At 32.8% G+C, this 18178-nt stretch overlaps 1 protein-coding gene across 5 annotated transcripts in view; it reads left to right on the plus strand.

Moving 5' to 3' along the window:
• The window catches only part of LOC118185151 (E3 ubiquitin-protein ligase PDZRN3-like), a 290073-nt gene that overhangs the window by 242186 nt on the left and 29709 nt on the right, over nucleotides 1-18178 (plus strand). For all 5 annotated transcript variants that reach the window (XM_035354958.2, XM_035354959.2, XM_035354962.1 and 2 more), the window contains 3 exons: nucleotides 1093-1479; nucleotides 14789-14887; nucleotides 17285-17347. In XM_035354958.2, the coding sequence (XP_035210849.1) occupies nucleotides 1093-1479; nucleotides 14789-14887; nucleotides 17285-17347 (549 nt within the window). The remainder of the gene's footprint in view (nucleotides 1-1092; nucleotides 1480-14788; nucleotides 14888-17284; nucleotides 17348-18178) is intronic.

The raw sequence follows: 18178 nt of genomic DNA on the forward strand, positions 1-18178 counted from the left end.
TAACTAAGTAGAATGTAGAAAACAATTATTATCGATTTTGCTTCATATAAAAAAAGAGGTTTGAATGCACTGCTTTTCTATTAATTGTATTAGTAATCTATATAGCATGTTAGTGTTATTTGCTGTTTATCAAAAAAAGTACGTTTTAACGTTTTTATTTTAAAATTATAAATTATTACATGCAGCATTTTAAGTGTTATAAGAGTTACGGTATATGTAGCATATTAATCTTTATTGTATGCAAACTTGTGCAGATATAGTTAATTTGATTTTACGGGGCGCAAGTTTACCTCTTGGCTGACGTGAAAACGTACCTAGGCACGGTTCTTGTGCGGCCAAACAGATACTTTATTGTGTTCGGAAAATCATATTACTTACAATAATGGCGCATGTGTTTGTAAAAAATAACGATCAGCTATACCATAAATCACATAAATGAGGCATGTGTATTATACAATGCATCAGCTGCAGATATAATTAAAAAGTAAAATAAAGCTGTAAACTTATTCAAAAGTATATGCATTGCGTTTGAATAACTCATTTAATTGCACAATTAATATATGCTGTTTAATTTGGCTAAATTAAAATTTTAATGAGCACCTTCCAGATAGTGTAGTGATGAGTGACGCTAACTGCTGTTGTGAATGCCCCAGATCGAATCTAGAAGAATCCTAGATCGAATCTGTTTGTAAATTTACTGTGTCTGTGTGGCATGATGATACTCAAAATATATGTCAAGCCAAAAGTCCTAAGAGGGGTAGGAGACCGTCAAACCCCCGCGGTAGTATCCCTTAAAATCGGGGCGGAAGTGGACAAAGTCGTACTGTCGTCTATATGGTGTTCAAGGGTCCAGCGGCAGACGCGATCTTGCTCTCCCTAGCATGATAAAATTCGTGGACTTGTTCTTATTAGACCATGCAGGTGAGATTAGTCACAACAACAACAAGATTTTATCGGCCTTCGAATGACAGCGCCTGTGAGAAATGACAACTGGAGAAGCCACGGCAGTTTTTAATGCATTTAGTATCAAATTTCACAAACTATTTCAATTCCTTTAAAGTTGATGTTTTATCATGTATTCCTATATTCCAGGTAAACGGGAGAGATCTATCGAAGCAGAAACACGAGGAAGCTCTGGAAGCTTTTAGATCAACAAGGGACCCAATAGTTGTGGAAATCACCCAAAGACCGACGAAGTCGGCAGTTCATTCAGCCCCCAAGATCGGCATGGAAGCCGAGTCTGCAACATCAACATCATCATCATTCGTCTACTGCGACAGTTGTACGCAGACGGAGTGGACCGGAGGTTGGGAATCTTCCCCTATTGGTCTGTTCCCTTTCAGTCAAAATAACTTAATGCAGGCTTCTGGAATCCTTTTTGGGAACGACGAGGACATGGAACATCACTATGAGACTCTGGAAGAAGCTTTTGGTCATGAAGATGACGACGATGAAATAGCTTGCGAACTTGAGTATGAGGTATGTTAACTTTCAGCTTTCAAACGGATAACAAACTCCGTTTTAAAATATATAAAAAATAAACCTTTCGTAACAGTATATACAGTAATTCCAGATTTATACAGTCCTTACACTGTCTTAAACTATCTGTATTTCATGGCCAATGTCGGCTGTGTATTACAGATAACATTCTCCTGAATCCGTTCTTTATCATGAGATTCCTATCCCAGCTGTTTAATCAGTCAGCCTGGCGCTTCTCAGCTTATATTTAATTCAGCGTAATGTAAACAAGTGCATTTCCATTAGAAAAATCAACCCCAATTTAGGAATACTTTAAAAATAAGAAAAGGTAAACAATATAAATGTTGCATACAAGAAAATTGCGTTTATAAAAGCTATTTTAAGGTTATTTAATTTCTTTACATTAATTTAACTCAATAATTAATTCTTAGTCGTGGAAACTTTGAGACATGCTTTCAAAAGTCCATCCAGTTTGGAATTTCCCTTGAACCGAACAGCTTCTCACCAGAAAAAATTTCTTCATTATTAGATTTCTTTTCAAAATGCCATGAATTTAATTCGCTTATATGAGCAATAGTGAAATAAATTATTTCTCTGTTTTTTCTTCTACCGAATGATTTCTTCTTGTTTTCACTTTGTAGACTTGTAGACTCTGTAGGCTCACTGTATTGCTTTTAGGGTTTAGCTCCTGAATTTCGGAAAACTTACTAAGATAATCAGACTAGCTACCGCTGCGTCTGTGAAATAACAACTGAAAAAACTGAATCAGTAAAACGTTTAAACAACCTTTTTATTTAAAGCATTAAACTTAAAAAATGTACTGCTTTTGCTTACAGTTTAAATTTCCACAGCTTGGACGATGTCAGTGAACAGAAATGTAATTTTAAAATTTAAAAATAATTTTATGTTGGAAACTACATTGCAAAAAGCCTAACAAGCGCTGACTCAAATTTAGACTAAATTCTCAGAGCTGGACGAAAGAATAGTATTGCTGTCAGCATCGCTGCCAAAAGTCTGTAATGTATATTTTAATTTTGAAACCTTTTCCTATCAATTCTTGTTTCCACTTTCAACTCCCTACCAGAATGAGTTTTTAAAATCGCGTTGAATGCAAATGAGTTAGAGGAAGTATTTAAGAAAATGTCAACTAACTTCGATTGAGAGTGCTAGGAGACCTTAGTGGCGTGTGTTTGCCTTCTGGCTAAGTCACTCCTGAAGCTGTTACGCTTGGCCGTATTATACGTGCCTATGGCTATTCGCCGGCTAGTTTAATTTAAGGGCTAACTACGTTAGATAATTGTGTCTAACCTCGGTAAAACCCCAAGTAGAGGCTTTCCTATAAGCCCGAGAAGGGGCCAACTGTTATTCTTATTTGAGGTGAATAAAAGTGTATTTTAACCCTTCTCGAGTCTTAGTTATTTGAACTCAGCGATAAGTCGCTACATAGGTTCCTCGACGTTTCATCTTAGGCAAGGGGCGAGGAACCCTACAAGCTCCCTGTCTTAACTTTAGAGAACTTATTCAATTACACGTATCTCATTTACATCCTGATGAGAGCTAACGAAAAAAAAAAAGAGGTGATTCATCTTCTCTTTCACATTTAAATCTTCTTCTGATTCTTATTCTGTAGGCATTATGAGCCAACACCTTGGATCATAATCAATTGGTTGCAGTATACGAATGTTTCCTGTCTCGTTGGGTTTGGTTTTCATTGTACAACCATGAAATCTGCGAGATGGACATCATTCTAGACTTTTTAAAATCAAATCCTTGCTTCTCACATTTTTTTTTCAGCAGCAGATATGCTGTTAGTCCCGATCCTCACTTTTTGTTTGTCCATACTACTTTTATGTCCGTATCATTTTTCATATAAAAGGATGCTGCCACCAAATGTTATCGTCATGTAATATTTTAAAGAAATAATATAGCAAATATAAAAAGTGTATGGCATTACAAAAAAATAAAATGCTGTTGCCACCAATCGCTATGTATTATTTTTAATGAAATAATAAAACTAATAAAAAATGTGTGGCAATACTAAATACTGCATCGAGAATTCTAAAGATATGCTGTTTCTAAATATTTTATGAAATTTAATTTTTTTCTGATTTTGCTTTATAGAATTTTATGCCAGTACGATGAAAGTTATGTTTATATAAATAACGTTAAAAAGTCAAAATAATAATAATGCTAATAAAAAAATAAAAAAAGACAAAAAAACTGAGTAAACATTGTAAAAAATACAAAACGTATGGGGAATCTTAACAATCTGTCAAGAATTCAAAAAATATGCTGCTTTTAATAATTTTGTGTTTTTACTGCTGAAATTTATCTAGCATAAGAATGTTTTTTTAAAAAAATTTAAAAATTGTATTAGCTGGACTGAGTCCAAGAGCAGATTGGTGAACTGCGAACACAGTGAGAGCATAAGGAAACTCAGCAAACCCTCTGGTGCAACAATAAACTGGATCCCTTCAGCTTTGATTTTTATAAATTTAATTTTTAATCTGATTTAATTTTAGTCTCTTCTAGTTTCAGTTTGAATAATCTTCGGATTATATCAAATATTGGCCTCTTCATCTGTTAATTTTCTTAATCCCGATCATGAAAATGGGGCAAATATCCGAGGAATATTATGAAATATGCTCTGCTATTTGTTTTAAAAATCATGTTGTTAAGATTTTCTTGACAAAATGAAAGGTTGTAAGTCCTTTTTTCAGGAGCTCTTCTCAGTTATCAATTTCTTATGGATTAATTTTCATAACTTTCGATTAATATGTTTTATCATCAAAACATTTTCTGCTATGGTAAAGCCATTCATACATCTATGTCATTTGCAATACTTATTTCAATGCTGCCATTGTGATCAAATGTGAGATCATTAAAACTTCTACGAAAATGTCCTTCTGTAATTGCTTATAATTACTAAATTTAACTTCCTGATAAAAAATCAGTACTTATCCCATCATTGCGTTGATATGTGACATTATATTTATGCAGCTGAGGATGGTGGTTCGGTAAAACTATCGAAACTAGTCCTGTGAAAATTTTGAAAATGTAACGCTGATTTTTGTTGTTTGACTTCTGAATTAGTATTTATTCGGCGTTGTGTCTTAATTATATGATATGGTTTATTTTATATATTGAACTTATATGCTTGAATAAAATTCGATGATTTAGCAATATCTGAGCATTAGTAGCCGTTTTAGCATTATTCAGATACATAGGGCTTGATACGCAGTAACTACTGTGCATTCATTTACAGTTATAAATTTCCTTTAACGTCTCTCTTAGCTCATCTACGTCACGCAAAATCACCATTAGTTGTAATTTACTTGAATGTTATCTAATGTTTATATTCAATATCATTAGTCTCGTTGCTGACGTAGTTAACGAAATGCGAATTATTATCGTTATGAAGATGCAATAGCACTTCTTCAAAGCAATTTGAATTGTGATCTGTGTACCCTCCAGGATTTGCATTAAGCTATATTGTGTCAAAACGGCTCTGTTAAATGGATGGTATTTTAGAAATAGAACGCTTTTTAGTTCATTAATCTACTTTCCACATTTAATGGCTTTCCGTTTTTCCCGGCAGTGCTTTTTGAGTATTGTCTAAAATACCTTGTTCATTCTAAAAGTATCCTTTTTCATGAGTACTCTTCGGTTGAGGAAGTTTTACAATTGCCTGCACCTTTCTATTTTAAGGTATAGTTTAAGGTATTAGTGCAATGGTGAACCTCGATAAATATAAAATGTAAAACTTTTTAGTGTCTTTCTTTATCACAAAGCAAACTTCGAAACTATGCTGTTAAGCATAGCATTAAAATATTTCGGTTCTCCATTTTCGTCAAGTGACGGTGTTCTATAACTTCTGACTTGTATTTATATGTTAATTGTGCCAGCCGATTTCTCTAGTTTGGTTGTGGGGCTCCAACCTGCTGTCTAACAGTTAAATGTGTAGGAACCTCGTGAACAGGTAAGCGAATATTCGCTTTAGTTCAGAAACAGATACGTAAAATTTAAGAAAGGTTAATTCCCCTTTATATCTGAAAATAAGAAGTTCACAGATGATCCTTTCTCAGGACGTACAGCAAATTCCCCACTTGGGCTTGAACTCAAAGCAATAAGAAATAAAACTTAAGCTTAACTAAAACGATATAGCCCAAGCTATCAAGATTTCCAAGTAGTTGGCCCCTAAATATCAAATAAGCTGGGGAAGCTATCAGGGGCCTGAAATACGGCCGAGCGTATTAATAGCTTAGAGAGAGTGTAGCCAAAAGGCGAAACGCGCGCTAGCCAGAAGCTCTATCTCTCTAAACAATGTCAGTGGAACTTCGACTTAAATACCGCTCATACTCATATGCATTAAACACGTTTCTAAAAACACATTCTGGTAGGAAATTGTAAGCTGAAATTAAGAAGGATAGGAAAGTAGCTTTAACTAAAGATAAATGTTAAAAACTTAGGATAAACCTTACATACTAACTATATAGCAGCTAAAATCTACAAGATCTGGCTCATTATTCTTTTAAGCTTTATAAAACTATAACATGACGGTAAAAGAAATTCCTTTTTACTTTACCACATACCAGATTTTAATTCATTATTTGTTTTGTGTAAGTCAGTGGAACTTCGACTTAAATATCGCTCATTTGCATTGACTTAAATTACTCATTTTAAAATTTAATTAAGTCAATGCAAATTACTCATTTGCATTAACCGTGATTTTAAAAACATATTCTGGTAGGAAGTTGTAAACTGATATTAGGAGGGATAGAAAAGTAGCTTTAACTAAAGATAACTGTTAATAACTTAGGATAAACCTTACATGTTTTTCTGTTAGTAACTTAGCACTGAAATTGAAAAGAACACTATCGATCAAAGTTTTGCTAACAAAATGTGGTAACAATCAAAGGTTTGCAATAAGCATTTAGTTTTCTCAATATTTTCGTATTTATGTAATTTATCTACCCTTTCTTTTGGCCTCTTGAATCTTGTCCAATCATGAGTAATATCCTCTTTCATTTAAAACTGTTACTTAAATACAAATTATCTAAATCTTAAATCAATGTACTTACGCTCTATCAGGTTCTTAAGTAGATTCTTATCATATGCTGAAGCGTCCATTTCTGGTCTAATTTTACTAGTGGAAGTACTTTTTTTACTGGGTGGGGTGGTAGAGTCCCATTTCATCTTGCAATGGAACTTCTTCTATAATACCTTGTAGAATCCAGTCCTTAAAAACGTTTTGATAATCACTCAAGTGACCATTAGCAACAAGTATGAACAAGCGCCAATTTTTTCAGAGAGTTCTCGACAATTAGAAATTGGCGGGTGTGTTTCCAACCACGGAAGGGACGCTGTATATCTGCCATCTTCATCTCGTTTTTTGTTTCCGCGAAATTTATGTGACATAGCCGCTTGCGAGTTTTGTTTTAGAAGGCTTTTTAGAGGATTGGGGATACCAACAGCTTCAAGCTTCTAAAGATCGGAAACGGCACTTTCATTTAATGAGCAAGGATAAAACAGATATAGTATCTTCATGTGCATACACACCTGGTAATTTTCCCGTTACTGTTCGTTCTAAATAAGTTTCATCTGCCCTTAATCCACATTTAATTTCCTCACTTTGCCAGTCATCAACTTCCCAGCAATATCTGTCCCAATAACAAATTGAATTTTTGTAGGTTGCTGTAGAGGTTTGTGATCATTATTGGAATCCCTCAGCCGTATTCCTTGTCATCCAAGTTCTTTCATACACATTCCTTTTGTCACAGATTTTATAGCAGGACATATTTCTTTTTGTTCATTAACTTCAAAATTACATTTATAAGTACCTTCTCTACTAATTATTACTCGATATTTTTTATGCTTCTGAACTAATTCCGTACCTCCAAAAAGACTATGTTTCATTTTTTCTTAACTCATTGCTTTCTTCACTCACTGACTTTTCTTCATACCCCATACTTGAAGGCAGCTCTTTCGTAATATATGATCTTTGAGACCCAGTGTTAACAAGGACTCTAATAAGCCGAGGATTCTGATTTCCATGAATTCGGCCCTTCAAATTTGCATCAGTGATTTGTCAGAGCATGTCCTTTGGTGTTTAACCTTCTGGTCATGTTTAACCTTTCCGGTTGCCGCGCATTCACTTACGTTAGGACACATAAGCAAGTAATGTTTGTTAAAACACTTTCACAAATTTTTAGATAAATGACTTGGAGTTAAAAACGTAAAACACACGCCTTTCATTAACAAAATCTGTTTTCTTTGATCTAAAGACATGCATTTAGAAAATCCACACTCTACAAAGTCGTGGTTCTCGCCATAAAAAATACAATATCCCTTTTTTGTGGGTTTTGCTTTTGCCGATTCATTGTTCAAAAGTCCCGCAGCTGTCGGAAATTCATTCCGCCCTTCGTGTTTATGTTTCGGGAATATCACATATATATTAAAACCTTGCCTGACTATTGTTATTCTCTCATCACCTTCAACGTCTTTCTTCGGAAATGCCATTAAAAGTTCTGATTTGTTTTTTGAAATACTTTTGTCAGCTGAAGTTAAATTTCTTTCCCATATTCTCAAAATATGATCTGGTAAATAGGCTTCAACAAGAGGATACATCATATTTCTCGGTTGTAACCTTTAAACATTCTAAAGGACGTAAGTGGATTTGCATATTATCACACAGTTTAAAGAGCGAAATTGTATTCACAGAATTACTGCTATTTTTCATTACTAAACCAAGTAGCTCCCTCTAATAAATTTCTACCGAAAGATTTCCTCCTTCAAACCTATTTTTCAAGTGCTTTGTAGAGACATTATGTTATTTGAAGCGGAAGACATGAAAAATGAGCAATATCATTGCTGGAACTCGAACCTCGGACCTTTTGAATACGCGCCGAGTGTGCTGATCATTACACTACGAAGGCATGCTAAGAAGGCGTGAGATATAGCTTATATATTCCCCCTTTTAAAGGGCGACGGGGAATTATGGGCCCCAATCATCAAATCCTGGTGGTGAAGAATCATGATCCACCACCTCTTTTAGATCGGGCGTCACTGTAGAGAAATTGGGATTTTTGATGCTGAGAGACGTGAAAAATATGCAGTGTCCTTGCCAGGACTCGAACCTCGGAACTCTCGAATACGCGCCGAGTGTGCTGACCACTACACCACGAAGGCATGCTAAAGAGGCGAGAGAAATACCTTATAATTTGATAGCCTTTATTATCGTTTTCAGATGTAGGTAGGAAACTTTCTAGTTTAGAAACATCTCTGGTTTTAGATTCGGGTTCCCTACACTGCAGTAAATATTGATATTTATCTTCGGTTTCTATATACTGATCTTCATGAATTTTTCTAAATTAGTCCCAAAATCCCAACGTTTCTTTTACCTCGACATTAAAATTTCTTAACTCAATTTTAGGAAGTTTGAATTTCCTTTGAACGGCTTCATTTTTATCTCTAGGTAAAATAATTTAAAAGGGTAATTTTTTCACTTTCATTGAAGTTCTATTCAAGTCTAGTTATTATCTTTCTGAAATATATAAATTTGTCACTTTATGATTCAAAGGTTTCTTTTTCAAATTCTTCATTAGAACATTTGGTATCTTTACTATTCAATAACTCTAGTACCCGTTTATCCAAAGTATTTATCTTTTACCATTTATCATCAAGTTGAGCGAAAAGAACTGTAATCTTATTTAATGTATATCTAAAAGTTCATCTAAATTATTCACAGTCTTAGGAAAATATCAATCATTCAAATTTTAACAGTAATACTCTCTATTTAAAATGAAAACTCAAAATCTGTATTTCACTGTAATAAATTTTGAATCAAAGCTAACCGGATCCTTTCACAGACGCCATTTATATGTTACTTAACGAAATACAAAATATCTAAATCTTAAATGAAATTTACTTTACACTTACGTTCAATCAGGTTGCCGAGTAATCTTCACAAATCCAATAACAGGAATGTATTAGAACAAAATTTAAAAAAAAAAGAATGGTTGCAGTTCTTCATTCGTTTACATGGGTCCATTCGTTTCCGTGAGTCAGTTGTCAAATGTTTCTTTTTCAAAACATCTACTAGATTGCTCGAGCGCTGTTTGTCAACGCCTTCTATCTTGTCATTTCGTGATTTCGTAACAAAAACAGTTTGTTGCAACTTATCCTTAATTATTAGATCTTTCAGACAGCGAAAAATATTTGCAATTAATCCAGTTATCTATTCTTCGGAATAAATTTCGAGTTCAAATGCGTAATGACTCTGTGTGCCATTATGGCTTTTAAAAAATAATAATTAAATAAATGCCTTAACTTGATGCCTTTTTAGGCGACTCTCTTGTCGTAAGTTATGTAAGTCTCGGTAAGTACTTTTCCTGAAAGATGGGTGGCCTTCTGTCTTCTGTTTTTTATTTGTGTCACTTTGAAGAGTAATAAGCGAAGAATATTATCGCATGATTTATCCTAAGACTCTTTTATTGCTTGCTGAATATCTATTTCATTTTCAGTTAATCTAATGTCACATTTCAGTAACTTTCACTATTTCAAAGCTGTATTCCCTTTCTTGTAAGTTTTATTTCCTCGTGTTTTATCTTTTTCTCAATTATTACGCTAATATGCGTTTTTGCAAATTCCTTGTCCTAATTTTAACGTGCCGTTGGCAATTCCTTTAAATTAATAATTTTATGCTCTTAAATTAAAATCACACTTAATGTTTCATAAAATTTCTTTCTAACTTTTTCCAAAACTGATGTTTTATTTTCTTCCTTCGCACAGTTTAATCAAGTTATATTATATATATATATATATATATATATATATATTATATGTTTCAAAGTAAAGGCAAAATTAATCTAAACTAAAACTAAACTCGGCGGCACAAACAGCCCATAGAGAGCCATGGCCGGTTATTGCCCTGATATCTGCTTTCTAGACCGTAGGCTCCGGGATGATTGCGCATCTTTGCCTGGACGAGTGATCAGCTTGTCACAGCTGACCCTCGGTGTTTGGTCCCCAAGCGAATTTGGTACTCATTTTATCGACCCGCTGCAGGAATGAAAGGCTGAGTCAACTTTGCTTGGCCCAGGGATCGAGTCCCGGACTTGTGGTGCTGCTGCTCGACCCACTACGCCACCGGGCCTCTCAAAGTTAACCTAATGTAACTACGGTAAATATAGAAATGTAATGATCAAAGCCATAAATTTTATTCTTTGGTTGTTATAATCAAAACAACATTTTTAAGACACAATAATGATTCAAGAGATATTATCAAAGCACGACTTTCAAATCCATATTAATTCCATGGTTTTTACCAAAAAACTCTTAATACATAATTATTTGAAACTCTTAAATGAATCGTAAAATTTTCGTCACGTCCACTATCAAAATTTTCGACATTTTCGTCAGATATGAAAATTAGTTTTAAACATGCACAAGATTATTTAACCGTGTAAGAGAAGTAGAATAATTTTTCACGTCTTTCTAATTCATGATTTCATTTTAGGCAGCACTTTGAATTATGTTAATGTTTTATCACAGCACAAAAAGAAATTTCACGTGGACCATCATTGTGGAGTTACATCCCGGTTATGGGGGTTAAGTTTAGCTGCGAAATGCATTTAGTATTACAACTTTAAAATATTTAAAAGAAAAAAATCTTTGTTAGCTTTACATGCAATAAGTCTGAGCTCTAAAATTCTTGATTCTGCCTTACATTATTAGTGTAACATGGCTTCTGTATCTAGTTCATATTATGCTTCTTTTCTAGCTAGCTGATCATTCAGTTTGACTGCCAGTTTAAACTGAATCGCCGTAGAATCAATAGCTCTATTAGACTACTAATTTATTAATATTGGGACAGTTTTTGTTTTGGCTCACAGCTGAGCGGAAATTAGCAAAAATGGGAGCACGTCGAAACGCAAACCATGATGTAAATTTCAATAAAAAAAATCTCTGTTTTTCGCTTAATATCGAATTCATTTTCCTACACGTGATATCTTTTCCCTAAATTGTACGGTTGTATTCATAATTGATTGTTTCACATGTAAATTTTGGCGGACATAGATGAGAATTATGGTTAATGTTCTTTTATTAAACTTAGCTTAATGAAACAATATAATAACAAATCTTTAATAACCCTAAAATTTGATTGATTTGCGATATCACACAGCAATTGTGAAACAATCTGATCAACTGCGAAACAATCAATCATAGTGCCAAATTACGGATGGACTGTTTTATGAAGTAATTAAATTAGGTAGCCAGTTGTACATGCGGTTAAAATTTGCATAGACAAAAGAAATCACATTGCCTTCATATTTTTGTTAATATTTTAATTTTTATTACAAACTTATTTTATTTTATGAATATAAATTATGCTTATTATGATGTTTATTAGTACTTGTATCATTCAAAGATATAAAGCAACTAAAAATAATAACATAAAATGAAGATAGTAAATCCAAGTGAAAATGCAGTGATAGAAAAATTAAAGCTTAATGTTTAAATTTAAAATAGGTTATAGTAATATCTGTTTTATAGCTGAATAAGAAAGTTATATTCACGTAAATGTTTAAAAGCCAAGTTACGTGTAGATATTTTTTCCTCTAATTACATGCAAAATCCTTCATAAAATCCTTGTTTGTGTTTCGTGTAAGTGTATTTGCTTAAGGTAAAGAATTAAAAAATTTTCTTTCTACACTTCCTATTTATTTAAGAAGTCAGGTACATTTAAAACGTCAAAGTACGCCAAAACTGTAATGTATTTTAAAGCTCAATATCTTTATAACTAACTGATATATGATGGGAGAAATTTTGTACATATTTCGATATTTTTCATACTGTATTTACTCTTTTACTTTATGTTCTAGATGTTTTAGATGAAATTAAAATAAAGTACCTTCTTCGTCACTGACATAAAATTGTAATATGTAATGCAAGCATGATTATGGATAAACAAATCACTATTTTCAGCATTTTTTTTATTCAAAATTAGAAAACTAATATATATAATTAAAATGAAACATTTTAAAAATAATCGAATTATATTTTCTTAATAATATTTTTTTTTACTTTTCATATTTCAAATCGACTATTTTTAACATGAAATTTAAAAGTCATTCCTAAACTTTTTACGCAAGAAGCTTAACAATTGGTCATTTTACATTTATATAGGATTTATAAATTTGTTTAAAATTTCTTGAATTCTGACCAACGGTTACAGAGAAATCATACTCACAAGCAGGAAAATTATATATTAGTTTTAGTCTAATTTTTAGTGTAGTTTTTGAGAAATCTGGACTTAAAGATATAATTGCTTTCAAATTCTGTTAATGCACATTATCATCTGATTATTAATAAAGAAATATAGAGTTGAATTAATTATTTAACGCTTGAAAATATGCATAATGATGTATTTAACAAGTATTGCATACTTAATGATCGTACGTTTAATTGAGTAAATGAAAAGTGACAAGTTGAAATTTCATAATTTCAAATAAATCCAGGTATAAAGTACCAGTGGCATTTTGGCATCAAAATCAAAAAGATATCTCGTTCTCATGGCAGTTTTCAGAAATATGAGCTTCCTTAGTGAAACCTCGAGCCGGTCAGAGGATTTTAAATGGAAAAAATATAGAAATGTATATTAAGACAACTTTGTTTCTAAAGTGAATTTTTATATGGGGTCTGTTTAAAAATAATTACATGAAATCGGATTTCAATATGCTGTTGTTGTTGCTACTAATCCCCTTGGGGCAGGAAAGCTTACACCAAGTCCAAGAGACCTTGCCGCAGAAGTGAATCGCTGACATCATCCTCCTCAGCCGAAAGCTGTCTCAGCGAGACCAGTGGATTTTAATAAAAATGCATAAAAGAATTTCGATTTTTGATTTATTTAAAGGTATCTGACTCCTCAAAATGGACTTTTAAAATGAAATTGAGGTAAATTCTGTTTACGTTTCGTGTTTGTATGGAGAAATTTTCCACAAAACAAAACGATATTTATTTTTCCCTGGCTCATATTTTCTGTGATCAGATATTAAGACATAGAAATGTCCAGAAAATTCTCTGTTGCACATTTTATTATGGAGAACTCAAGCGATGAATTCCATTATAATCATACTTAAATTTAGTTATCCTTGAAAAAAACTAATTGGCTTTCAGATAAATAATCTCTCCTTTTCTGATAGTCTTTGGATGTTTTACCATATTTAAGTCAACCCAATCGCACCTAAGTTTTAATCTTGGGGAGCAAACATTGTTGTTGTGGTAATTGAAATAAAGTGATTTTCAAGTTGCTAACATTTTCATGTACTAAATCTTTTGATTACTTGAACTTTTATACGATTTAAATGGCCATAGAATATTATAAACTCTAATATTGTCTAAAAAAGGACTTATGAAAATTATTTGCTGCAGTGCGACAAGTTAATCTATCATTCTTTTCACTTCTAGAGTTTCACTTGATCTGGTAAGCTTAATTAATTTAATAACCCTAATAGACGTGAAGTGAATTATCGCTAAGTCTGGAACAACGACAAAATCATGAGATGATTAAAAACAACCTTTTTATTTAAACATAATTTAGAATACAAAGGTATTCTTTTGTACCATAATATAAGCCACGTCTCCTAGGAATGCAACTAAATAGAAAAGTCAAATTTAAGTTTAAGGTGGAACCTTAGTCGAAGACTGCGCAGTTAATTTCTATACTTGAAGTTGTCTGACTACTCTAGCGAAACATCAGAATTTCTGTCTGCAACGATAGAATGCAAGGCCGAATAATTACAACTATCAGAACTGGCATCAGGAAACTGCGCACTTCATGCCAGAAACGCGCTCTGTCTTAAAATCCAGAAAACCTCAGTTTAAATACTAGGTACTCATTTGTGTTCTGGTGAAAAATACGGAAAGGAAAAGTTACAGTAAAGGCTGAAATTACATATAACTGGTTAATTACCGTAAAATTCGCTACACACTGTCATTCTAAATGTTTTAATTATCAGTAAATACATATTCAGTCACTATTTCAAAAAAATGAGCGCTAAGCTTATAGAGTGTACATTTCTGTTATATTAATCTAGCATACAGTTAATCACGTTCATTTCATGCAATTTAAAACTGCATTATATAACTGAGTTTATTCCAATAAATTTTCAACTTTTTTTTTAATTATATTTTTCGTCCTTTTCCTCTAAAATTTATTGCTTCTACATGTATTTTAACTGGTTATTTGTATAGTTAACCAACCAAAAAATAGTTGGCTGGGAGTTTATTTGCTCTTTTTTCTTCATAGGAAGTAACCCTTCGTCGAAACCAGTGCGACGAGAAGTTAGGTTTGACTCTTTGTTATGCTTCGCCAGATGATCCCGAAACAAATATATTTGTAAGCGAGGTAATTTCTTTTTACTTGTTCTTATATTTTGAATTTTTTTATAATTATAAGAGAAAAAGGAACTTGTTTGGCATTTGTTTTACCACAAATATCAGTTCTTACCGTAATTACAACTACTTTTCAGGTCTAAATGGGTGCATCAGAAAAAACTATTGCTAGCAATACAATCCGTCATTAATTCTGAAAGAATAAAAATACGCTCTAATGCATGGACCTTTTGTGCGCATGTGTCTTAGCAGGTTTGCGAACATATTTTACTCCTATAGAGCACCATCATAAAACTCAGCCTTTTTAATTTTATGTCAAGATTTAAAATGAATAAATAATTCTTAGAATTTAGATATTTGTTAATTATTTAGCATTTTATGACAATAAACGAGTTTTATAACTACTCAGGGAAGAAAGTAATTTTACAGGTGACGTAACTGTTAAAAACTGTCGATACCAAAATCCTATTATAGAGTCATTAGGTTTTTTTCAAAGCAGGAGACGTGAAAAATGCACATTGCGCTTGCCGGGATTCGAACTCTGGACCTCTGGAATACGCGTAGAGTATGTTTTTAATTACACCACGAAGGCAGGCAGAACGAAGAGAGAAAATGCCTTACGCACTTCCCCTTCTTAAAAGGCGACTGAGGATTAGGGGAACCAATCACCAGATCCTGGTGGGGACGAGTTATCGTTCACCACCTTTCAGTTCGAGTGCCACTTGTAGGGTCATCAAGTTTTTTTGAAGCAGATGGCCTGAAAACGTGTAGTTCCTTCGCCGGGATTCGAACCCTAGATCTTTCGAATACGCTTCCAATTACACCACGAAAGCATGCAAAAAGGAGGGACAAAATACCTTATAATGTTACAGATGCAGTAAAAAGTAGATAAGTTTTAAAACAAAAGTGAGATTTGCACTTTTTTTTCTTTACGCTTTCTACTGTTTGCTTCGATTTCTCCTAAGAGATGGTTCCTATTTACAGCGAAGAATTTCCATGAGCTAAGGGACACGCATTAGCTCGCGAAGTTTGTCTCGGTTATTGAGCTGTTTGTTAAAGTACTGCAAGCCATCAAGATTAATGCTGATGTTTAGTCCTCATTTCGTGAGACTGATCTTTTGTAATCTGGTTGTTCTCCACACTACTATCAGTCTGCCCCCCCCCCGCATTTGCTGTTTAACGGCATATATAATTAAAGGAAAATCTACTTTCTTAACAGAAAATAAATGACCCTGACTGTGTGAGTTTAATGTAATTACAGGTTCTTTTGAATGTATGAATTAAGCTGAAAAAATATCTTAAAGTTATTCTAAGCAAACTAATTTGACCTTTTAACTAATGAATTCCTACTGAATTAATGACAATCAGCCTTTTGTAAATTCTGTACAATTTCGAGTTGGGATGACATATTGCTGTGTTTCAGATTAATGCAGCTCTTTCCCTGGCCTACTTGAGTTAAGATGCAGTATTGAAGCAACTGTATTTTTTTGTAATATTTATAAAATTTCAAATACAACTAGCTGAATCATATTAAAATTGCAAGTGAGGTCTTTCAAGGAGAAAACGCTATAACCATCGTGTAATTATTAGTTTAACAATTATTTGTAATAACAATAAGATATTTTAGAAATGCTTTTAACATATTTTTGCGTGCGTACCGGTTCGTTATGAATTGGATGCACAAGTCCGATGACAAATGAATAAGATTTATTATTATCACAAATAAATAAAACAAAATTCATAAATTACCTCAGATATTTGTACAAAAGTGCAATATCTCACAGTAGTTATCTTTTAACTACTCAAACGCTCAGCAGAACTTAATTCAAAACAGCTAGAGAAAGCTAATTCGCTACAGTCAACAAGAGCAGTTTTCTAAACAATTAACTACTAACGAATTGAGAGGTTTTCATGCCGTTTATATAAGCTTTTTAAATGCGCGAGAATTTTCTGGTATTTTCTCGAAATCAAAAAGACATATTTATTAAATGTTAAATGCACGTGCTCTTGTATTTTTAGTTTTCCGGCTCAGCTTTCTTTTAATATTCGTCACGCGCTGCACTGCACGGGGAATAAAACAATTTTATTTATAATTCTACTAACATTAGCTATTTATATGCCAAATCCGTAACAATATTTTGAGGTACATACATATGCTTTTTAATATCTTATTTTTAATATTATGAAAGTGTTCTTGGATCTTTCATTCATTGCGACAAGTTTTTCATTTAATTCTTTTGAGCCTTGAAATTCTGGAGAAGCACAGTGCAAGAAAGTTTTCACATACATTGAAACAAACAGATTAATATCCGAATTTTTCATTTTAAAAGTGTCATTTTTGGTAAATATAACATGCTTCAGAATTTTGTTCATAATTTTATTAAAGCATATTTTACTTTTATTTTTGTAGATTGAACCTGAAAGCTTAGCTTCAAAAGATGGAAGGATCATGGAAGGTGACCAATTGCTTCAGGTTAGTAATTTATGCGTTTGCTATTAAATATTTTAATTGTAATGTAAATGCTTATTAGACTGAGATAACTTCCAGTTTTACATTTTTATGCAGGTATTAAAACTATAGTTGTCCCTCTAGTCACGCTGAAGTTGGGTGTATCAATCTCCTGTATGTGATTGTGTTTGTCAATATCCCACAAATCCCTTATCTTTAAGGCAAATCTCTTAAAAATCTGTTATTGTCCAGAAGACTGATAATATAATTAGTAGATAGTACATATTTCATATGCTATATGCAGAGGTGTTCACACATTTTTGTAACGAATTTGCAAAGATTTATACATAAACGCACCTTAGAACTTTATTTTCTAATAAGTTCAGTCTGATAGCCCGTTTGTTGAACTATCATATTATATCTTGATTTTCAAGATAAATGTCCTTTTCTTACAGCACCAAGATTGATTTTATTCCACTCCACCTTCCAAATCTTCCAGAGTCCATCCAATGTTTTGGGATTCCGCTTTAAAAGAGTTGTTTTAAAAGTCCAAATGCATAATAATTCATAGGAGACATATCAGGGGACTTTGATGACATGCATTTAAAAGGAATAGATTCAATTATTCTGGTTTCATTTCTCATTTTTTTTTTCAAACATAGAGCAGTAGATTTAGAGGTATGGCTTGGAGAGCCTTATCCTGATCGAACTCAACATAATGACGATTGTTTGGATAAAGAGATGGTATACGTATAACATATTTCTGATAGCAATTAAAATTAATTTTTGACATTTTTCTCTACTTTCCTCATTTTAAGTTTTTCGTTAAAAGAGAATCTAGCGATAACAATAAAA

Source organism: Stegodyphus dumicola, chromosome X1 (genome assembly GCF_044657685.1).
Source record: "Stegodyphus dumicola isolate Sdum_Otavi_A_Nest chromosome X1, ASM4465768v1".
In the NCBI taxonomy this organism is placed as follows: Eukaryota; Metazoa; Arthropoda; class Arachnida; order Araneae; family Eresidae; genus Stegodyphus; species Stegodyphus dumicola.